At 32.9% G+C, this 10,527-nt stretch overlaps 1 protein-coding gene across 1 annotated transcript in view; it reads right to left on the reverse strand.

The window, feature by feature from the left end:
• Positions 1-5,214: 5,214 nt before the first annotated feature.
• LOC105621679 (zinc finger protein 628) overlaps positions 5,215-10,527 on the reverse strand; it is a 24,794-nt gene continuing 19,481 nt past the window's right edge. The window contains exon 5 of the mRNA XM_012203148.1: positions 5,215-5,528. Within this exon, the coding sequence (XP_012058538.1) occupies positions 5,215-5,528 (314 nt within the window). The remainder of the gene's footprint in view (positions 5,529-10,527) is intronic.

Genomic DNA, 10,527 nt, shown 5'->3' on the forward strand with positions numbered 1-10,527 from the left:
CAATTCAGTACATAATAATAATATATTTATTATTTATTAATAAATGCAATAGTTTTATCTGATATAGTTTTAGAGAATTAATAATAAACATTTTGGTAAAACGAAAAAAGATCATTAGATTCTACTTCTAGATGAATAAATGTTTGTGTTTTCCAAGAATACCAATCCAATTTAAAATCATGTAAAATAAAATTAAAGAATAATATAAAACGTATTATTATCAATTTTATACACATCATTATTAATTTTATATATTAATTAATTAATTGATAAATACATCGAATCGGAATTGGGATAAATATACGATGATTGTGTTCGAGATCGATAGTATTCATATAATTATACAAAAAGTTGTGCACGAAAATTCTTGTACAGTTTAATATAATTGTATATTACATATTTGTATATTATTTTAATGGTATATTATTTTTATTTCTGTGTATAAAACTTACGTTTTCGTTTCTAAACATGTGCAGTTGGAATCCTTCGTAAACGATTATGTCGTTAATTACTCGAACAAACAAAATTATCTTATCTCGGCAATGACTGACCTTCGGTTTCGAAGGAAAAATGCGTGCCAAAAGTGGGGCATTAACAAGGTACAAATGATATGCAGAAAAATTTTACATTACGTAAACTTATCAGAACACAACGATTTTACGTTCAAAAAATGTAAAATAGTCATGCATCGCATGTACAAACAAACAATTTACATTTACGGGACAATTAGAAGAATAAAATTTTGTGTAAAGTACATACTTTCAAAAGAAGCAGAAGAATAGAAGAAATGTTTTATTAAATTTTTAATAATCATACATTTCTAAGTACAAATTTTCATGTAAATTGTAAAATGTGTTAGTAATTCGACAATTTAATTTGTAATTGCAGATGATAATTCATAAATAATTTACACAATAAGTGATGCAAATACGTTTAAATAAATGATATTTACACATGGAAAATGCATGTTCAGGAAAATAATAGACATTTAGATAGAAAGAATTAAACTGGTAGTTAGCAACTTTTGAAATATTAAAAATGTTGCTTTATCATAATTATTAAACAGCATTATAGATTATGCAGTGAGCAATATGTATTTTTTCAAAATATACAATATGATAGTATTATAAAGGATAAATATATGAGGAAATTGCTATGAAAATACAAGATGTTTATAAGAAAAACAATTTATTCGATCAATATTTTCTTTAGCAATAATAAACATATTTTTGGTTTTACCGATTAACATGAATCGCTCACTCATGCTCGCAAATCTCTTATCATTATTGCTCTCTTACACATACACACACGAACACAACGCGCACGCGCGCGCGCGCGCGCACACACACACACACACACACACACACACACACACACACACACGACACACTCATTCACTTATATATACGCGCTTTTTTCTTTTCACGCTCGATGGACATGTACACAAATATCTTGAAAGGTACCTACTTACTGATTTATCGATCGCAATCTTTTCCTACATATACGTTTATATAATCATAATATATATAACACAAAATTGCTTAACGCACGAGCCTCGTGTCAGACATGTTGCGCTAATAGTATTCGCTAATTAATTAATTTACCCGTTTTAATTAATCAATTAAACCGGGAGAACGGTGCCTCTGCACGATCATATTCGTCATTTGTCATCTTCATCACGGGACTTTCATCACTAGCGAATTAATGAAACGTCATTGTCGGATAATTAGTCTAAATTAGTTTTAATAGTCGCACATAATTAATCAACTAGTTAATTATAATGGTATGTTACAATCTGTACGTACGTACGAAGAACCGGGATCTCTGGTAAGCCTCGAGTTTCCGCGAGTTATCTCGTCGTCCTTGTCCGATAACTCGTTTAATTTGTATTTTATTTAAATTCTGAAGGAAAAAGAGAAAACCCGATTATGCGCTACCAATCGATCAGGTCCAACTTATGCTATCTTTGGTCCTCTAGCCGCTATGATTCGTTGCCGGATATGCGAATTTCATTTGCATCGTTGCTTTTCGCGATCTCTTGTGCTTACGTTCACGCGAGGACGGATAATAACTTTGGAGATTTTGAAAAATTGAATATTCCTACGACAGGAGAAATATATCGTATTTACATAAAGCTTTCGCGAGTGCTCAAATGCTATTATATTTCAAAAGTTTCATACGCGAGTCTGCGATCGTATATATTGTAACATCAATTGTTTCTTTTTTTTCTGTGTAGATAAAGTACAGCGTGCTTATCACTTAAGTTACACATTTCGCTTTCCTTTACTTATACAAAAATAATCACTTCCATTCACGCTTTTCTTTCACAGCAACAACTTCCCGCGGGAAGCATATCTTAATTAATGACGTCGGTATTGTATGTATAAAATCAACGTCGATATTGTACCGATAATTATAAAAGTGTACGCTAAAGAGCGAGGATAAAAATTAGAAATAAACAAATAGGAGAATTTAAAAATGTTAATCAAATGAGAGATCATGAAATGAACAAAATTGACCTCGTTAAATAGATGACGTTTCGATATAGTATCATTTTAAAAACGGATGACTTTGGCTTCGATGGACTATGATACATGATAGAAAATAGTATTTAGCTCATAGCTCTCGATTTATACGTTTTTATGTCATATTTAGATTTATTAGATATCAATGTAAAACTGAAATAACACATATAAAAAAATAGCTTTTCGATTATTCCAAGCAAAAAATTAATTTTTACATCAATTACATGACTTTATTGATTATGCGCAATCTTAATAATTTATCAATCAAGATGCTTACTTAAAATTCACAAGAAATGCTACATTCTTCAACGGTTATATTAAAACTAATAATATATAATTAAAGGAACGTATTAAAAATAATTTTGATATCTGCATCGAGGTGTTATGAAGCTTAAATGTACGTTAAACACACATATTGTTTATGTATTTAGAGGTGGAGATGCACTTTTTTTAATAGTAAGAGTGCAGTAATATTTTATAAATATGAATCTGATATTCGACGATACTAAAGAAAGGCACGTTCAGGCACTTTGTTTTACTAGCAACCTCAGGTCGGTCAAATCGAAATTACATACATTTATTGCGAGGACAATTAACAGTTCGAATTGAAATAAAAATTTTCTAATTTAGTTTCCATTCGCTTGCTGTAAGCATCAATAATAATAATTGTAAAAGCAGAAATTTATTTACGAATACATGCAATATTCTGCATACGCCTCAAGAAATATATGTATGTATATTTATATATGTACAGTGTTCACCGTTCAATTTTGCAGATGTTATTATAATTATCATTTCTAACGATAGATATATATTGAAGGTTTAATTATTATTATATTGATATTAATATACTCTAATTTGAGTAATATGTTAGTGAAAGCGCGAACTTCGAAAAATATTTAAAAAATTAAAAGTCAGAAACTTGAATCTTCTTGATTATCAATGCAGCATCTTATTTAATTAAAACAATTATAGGATTGATGCCTTAAAAAATTTTATATTTGTGTGAACTTTAAACTTTTTTAGATTCGTTCATTTGTCGTATTTAATTATATTTCAATTCAGACAACGCGACGTAAAAAAAAAAAGAAAAAAGAAACAGAAGAAGATATCAGAAATAATACATCAAAACTTATATAATAATAAATTCTAATTACGTTAGAAATATATCGAATGATACAGAAATACCAAGGTACTGGATGTGTTTTAATGAAAAACAAAAAAGGTCATTCGATTTATGTAGATACTTTGCGTTCGATTACGTGCTGCATACTTTAATAACTATATCGAGCCGAACAAATTAATTATTTTATAGTTTTTAATAATTATACCTTCGAAGAAGCTATCGCGATGTGGTGGAATTCAAGAGAAAATATTTACAATTCCATTTCTCACCTGAGCGTAAGAGAGATCGGCTCGCGAAGAGACAGCGAGCTTCGACGCCGACTGACGATCCTTGAATTACAGCGCCTCGAATCTGTATCGTGCAATCACGCGTGCAATCGCGGCTGTATGTATTTATCATTTTTGAGATAAAAAAAACCAATTTATGTCACTTTCGTGATATGTCAGTTTTTTTTCGTTTTGTTCGAAATACACATGCTACTTCGATAATTCGCGTTACACTTTCGTGGATATCTCGAATATTCCGAGCATTCCGAAACGTCGACCATCGATATATCACTACAGCTGCGACCATTGAAGTATAACTTGCAGTTAAATCAAGCCGATAAAATGAAAGGAGTGATTCGATGCTAAAGTACACGTCGTGTCTAATGTAATTTATATTCGTATTCCAACCGACATGGATGTACGACATAACAACGGTGCTGTTTTGACGTCGAGATGTATCACGTGTTGATCAAGAAGCTGTATTAGCATGTTGCACACATATATATGCCATAGAGAGAATAAGTATAATCACTGATATGATAAATGCGAAGCGCTACATCTCGAAACGATTCTCTTTGATACACGTGCATCACTACACGTCAGTCATTTATTTGTAAAATTAATTGAAAATGCACACGTGTCTTCACGTTGAAGCGACAATTGCTAATGCGAACATGAGCCATTTTCGATATTCAGTATTGATATATTATAACATCAATGTGCCAAACTAGATAGTCACGCAAATTGAAGATAAAAGCATTATTTTTAATCTGTGAACGTCTCAGACTTTCGATCTCATATACAATTTTGAGAGTCAGAGAGACAACAAATTATCTTTGTTTGTATAGAACGTACTGAGTTATAAAGAAAAACACCGAGAGCCTTTCTTCTACTTTAATTTGAGAAGTTATATCTTTTCGAGATTTGATTTCTTACCTTACTATATTCAACCTCGCACAGTAATTAAACTATCTCACAATAATAGTATGTAAAAGACGCCGAATTCCTGCGGGTGTCGCTGTCTCAAAAATACATTTTGATACATTCAGACATACACACGCACATATACGCGCAAGTGATATGTTTGTTACTCCGTCCAACCAACTCTGGAGTTTAAGTATCTACGAAATCTCACTTCCAGCAGCCGATCTCGTAGTACGATTTGCGGTATTCGCAATATTGCCCTCCCCCAACCGATCATGGTAATGTCGTGATCCAACGATACATACCGCTTGGTTATTCGGTTCGAGGACCTGGTGCGCGTTCACGGATGAACTGTCTGTCAAATGAACGAGTCTCAGCTACTGCCCGGAACGGATATCACGTGGTAACCTGCGGAGGATGCTGAATGCGGTGGTAACGGCGAGTGCCGATTGCCATTTGGCTGTTGATGCTGCTGTGGTGGTATCTGCAGAGAGCGATAATCGAGCGCCGGCGCCGCCGGATGTTGACCTTCCCGATGCCTACGTAGATCGACCTTTCTCTGGAACGCCTTGTCACAAAGCCCACATTGAAACGGCTTGTAGCCGGTGTGCTTACGCATGTGCGTGATCAGGTTGCTGCTCTGGGAGAATGCCTTGCCACACACGACGCACTTGTGTGGTTTCTCACCTGTAAAATAGAATTATGAACAGTTTATGGATCAGTATATGTTGTTTCGCTCGACTATAATTATTTTTTGATAAGATTTTCAAAAAATGTTCTAATATATAAAGATAAGTCAAAGGTATATTTTTAAATTGCAGATCTAAATCATTTTAGTAAGTATAATTTTGTTAATTAAGGTATGGTCTAGTACAATGATCTATTCGCTGTTTGTAGGTAATTACACACTGAATTCAATATATAGCACTAGTATGTCATACAAGTTGTCGACTTGTATCAATTAATTGCTCAATGCATTCTGTTATCATTGACGTCAAATGCAGAATATTGTGATCGCGATCGAATATTTCATATATAAGTTACAGAGAATAGAAGTAACTCGTTACTTGTAACGAAGTAACAGTTACTTTTTTGTAACTTTACTGATAACTACGTTCTTTTCTTTTTTGGAAATATGGTAACGTAGTTACATTTTTTTGTAATGGTAATGAATTTTTTTATCGTTACTTTATAAACGATTGGACACTGTTCGATTTGACAAGCCACTCATTAGGCTTAAGACTAGAAAGTCCTTATAGGCATCCGCTGTGATTAGTGGTCATCGATTTTAAAAAAGTAACGGAAAAGTAACGAAAAGTTACTCTCTCAAGTAATGGTACTTGTTACTTTTTCCACTCAGTAGCGAGTAACTGTAATTTGTTACTTTTAAAAAGTAACTTTGCATTTTCTGATAAGTTATTGCTTTCTATAATTATCAAATAATAGTTATTAATTCCGCAGATCATATGTTAAAAATGTAGTTTCCTCTTTTGAATCTAACAATTTATAGTTTCCAATTTTGGATCCAGCAAAAAATTAAAAAAAAAAGCGACAAAGCTTATATAAGCGATATTGAATACGATTATTTTAATTAATATGTTAAAAAAAAACAATTAATTCACACTTCATGCGTATTATTATCAATATATATATATATATATATATATATATATAAAAATGTCAAAAGATTTTCTGAATTCTGCAACGTAATTGTCATCTGTCTAATTAAAAAATCTAATTAAAAAAATTAAGAAATATTGAAAATCAATTAAATATTAATAAACTCGTGAATACGGTAGAACTCGTGAACACGATAAAATTTGATCGACGACGATTAGCTACATTGTGAGATGCGAGGCGTGAGTTATAAATGTACGCGTTGCAAATTCGATTATCATGCGAGAAAGAGAACCGGTGAGCGATCTGGAATAATGAACCAAGGTTAACCAAACGCAACTGAATCAACTAATAAATCGTGGCGTCAACCGGCACTTGTGCATCTGACAGCGATGACTAAAACCTTTGCTCAATACTTCCAGAAACAACCGATTGTCCAAAGACAACGTTGGCTTAGTTCAGGTATGAAGTGCAATTAAAAACAATTACATTAACATGTAAAATAAGCAACCGAAGTATGTCGTCACATCCGCGACATTGATATAAATGATTGATATAATGACAGTTGACAAATAATCGATACGCTTGAAACCGTGTTTGAAAAAAATTAGCAGAGAAATTGAAGGAGGTATCGATAACCGTTAGACGAAATAAGTGAAAAAAGGATAATCGTACTTGTTATACGTCATGTATACAGAGTATTTTAAAAAATTTACAAGAATATATATATATATAGTATTCATCAGAAAGTAAAAAAAAATGTCCAATTAAAATCAAGAAATTAATTCATATGTACTTTTTTTTTACAAATCGACTTTTTCAATTATTTTACATATAGGATGAGTTTATAAAAAAACATATACTTAGATTTTTTTTATATCAGAGAGAAAAATACTTTACTCTGATAATATTTTGGTACAAATCGGTTTATGTAAAAAGAAACATACAATTTTGTGAAATGTAAGCAAATCACCTGTGCTAACAGATTGAAAATCGCTTCTATCTTTGACAAGGTTAATTTTTCGACCAACTAAAAATTTTTTTCGCCTTGATAAATATAAGAAATTTAACATCAGAAATTTTTTACTTTTTGTAACTCCCTTATATTCACAAAATTTTTCAATTTTTATAAATTTAGCATAGAAACCGCGTACTTTGTCCTCCAGGGAAATTTTCGGTAATAAAATATCATATAATATATAATAAAACTAACTTGTGAAATCATAAATTTCATCATAATTCTCCAGTAAATGCGGTTTCATCGAAAACAGAAAGTGTCACGACTGACATAATTTATTAGCGTCAGTCGCATAATCTCGCACGTATCTTGCAATTACTCTCGTGATATCGTTATACGAAAGAAAAAAATCAACAGCTTCTGCGTTAATCGCTCTCGCGAATCTTGATGTTCAAGTACGAAACGTCCCGCACGCAGCCTCGTGGTAGATAATAATAATAAAGAAGAAAGAAAAAAAAGAGGGTACTTGTAAATTCTTGTCACGGCCTTCTAAAAGTCCACTGTCGCTTGTCTAACGACGATCGACCGGCGGTGATAATACCGAGCAAACACCTGTACTTGCGGAGACGACGATCCCCTCCTCTTTCGCTTGAAATTCCGAGCAAACAATTTTATGATTGTAAAGCGATGATAAAAACGAACGGACGCCTCTAAATGTTGTAATACAACGGAAGGCGTCGTCGTTAAGATTCTATCGAAAAGAAATTAATTCCGCGAGCGGACGTTCCGCAAGCGGTATTTCCCTCTCTCTTTCTTTTTCTCTTTCAAACAAACGTGCACAAATAGTAGAGAAAATTCACGAGTGTTCTGAAGGAAAAAAAAACGACTCTGTGGAAAAAGTAGAGACTGTATGTCATCATCGAAGCGCGGCGAGTAATCGCAAGATACTTAATGTTCGCATCAAAAGATAGGATCGGTGATGAAAACGTTTCAATTTACGTTTACTCGATCTTACATTCTTTAATTTGCAATATCACGGCAAAATATAGATGTTAAAAGAAAGTGTCCATAAATTAATTATATTCTAAACCACTCAATATATGAAAGAATTTCTTTCAAAATTGATTTCTCATATCACGTGCTCTCGAAATAAAGAAATTTTCTTTTCTTTTAACTCATCTTATTGAGCGGGTTTTTCCTTCTACATTAAATTTATTGACATTTCATTTCGATATATTATTGTTGGAATTATCGCAACATGGTGATATCGTAGTGCATGACAATGTTGCTTTGTTGGAAAGCAGACAGTCCGTTTCTTACCATCTTTCACGACTACATAAAGGAAAATACAATTATCATAATTGTATCACCTACGATTCAATTTTATATCATACTGCTTGATGCACAGAAAAGCGCTATCATATGCCGTTAATATCTCAAGACAATTTATGAGCTTAGAGCAAATACATCGATTTCACTTCGTATATTTTGCAATATACTTATTTCCCGTACGTTTGTATTAATAATGACAAGATAATTGTAAAGCAAAAAAATATAATAATTTAGTTAAACTAACATCAGAAGAAACAATATTATGATAATTAAAGTGTAATGTGATGTATTCAATTATAACATCAATTATACGTTTCAACATGAGTCTCTTGTGCTTTGAAAACTGACGCTCATGAATAATAAACAAAATTTTGGATTATAGCTGTGTTGCAAAACACAGACGATGCTTTTCAATCATTTTATTTTAAACAATTTCTATAATTAAAATAAAATATATATAATTAAATTAAATTATTATAAAATAATTTTAATTATTTTAAAGTAAAATAACTGAAGCAATATGTGGGATTGACAAGAAACTTCATGCGCCACTAAAATCAATACTACGAAAACTATTAGTCGATAACGCTACCTGCGACTTTATTTGGTAATTTTATTTACAATACATAATGTCTGTTGAATGTATCACACTGATACATGCCGCATATTTATTACTAGCTTGTTATACAACTAATGGGATGGTAAAAATTGCGCATGCAAACTTGCAAATTTGTTTAATTATAGCATTCACTTTGAGCAAGCAAATGCGACTGATTGTTATATTCCACGACTTTTATGTTTCGTTTTTCAATATGCGCAACATTGTTAACTCTATAAACATCTTTCGTTTTTTATCTAGCGACAAAAACTATGTTTTCATGTTAAATAACAAGTGGGATAAAATATTGCAAGAAATATTGTACTTTTAGGAATGATATGTTATATCACGGAAGTTAAAAAGCGCGAACGTGAAAGTTTCTATGCACAAAGCTTTATCGGAAAACTTATGAGGAATTTGCGTTCAGGACTTTCATAATCTCGTGGCGGCCTTGGAGGCACGACGGTGAACACTTTGCGCTAATTAGAGCTAACGAAACTCAATAGGAAAACATCATTAGGAACAACACATAAAATTTTCCATGTTTGAAACGTAAAACAATCGTATTTGCGAGCTAATGTATAATTAGCTTGAGAAGAAGAGAGACGGCAGGAGGAGAGATACAATATTCTCGTATCGAAGCGACGATTAAATCACATTTGCTACGTCTATTTGCCTTTCAAGACTAACATAACGATGTAAGGAGGGAGAGCGACTCCAGGGGCTGGGAAGAAAGAGGAGAAAAGTATGACAGCGCGATGTTTGCCCTAGACTTTTTAATTTCTCCGGGACGAGGGTGATATCGCCGTCATCTCTCGACACACGAAGAAACGTGAAGGTACGATTCTGCCCGACAATATTTATCGAGAGTGTCAGCGACCCATACAACGTGCGTATACACGTCCTACGTACTATGTCTATCGATCCATCTCGCGACTCTCATTACCGGCCCCTTACCGGCCGACTTAAATATTTACCGGCTGAAACGTTTGCTTCGCGGCCGATTATAATGATAGGAGCGAATAGCGCGCTTCTCCCTCCCTCTCTCTCTCTCTCTCTCTTCTCTCTCTCTCTCTCTCTCTCTCTCTCTCTCTCTCTCTCTCTCTCTCTCTCTCTCTCTCTCTCTCTCTCTCTCTCTCTCTACTCTACTACTACTCTCTACGTACGTACGTCTACGTACG

The sequence above is a fragment of the Atta cephalotes genome (assembly GCF_000143395.1).
Source record: "Atta cephalotes unplaced genomic scaffold scaffold00002, whole genome shotgun sequence".
Taxonomy (NCBI): domain Eukaryota; kingdom Metazoa; phylum Arthropoda; class Insecta; order Hymenoptera; family Formicidae; genus Atta; species Atta cephalotes.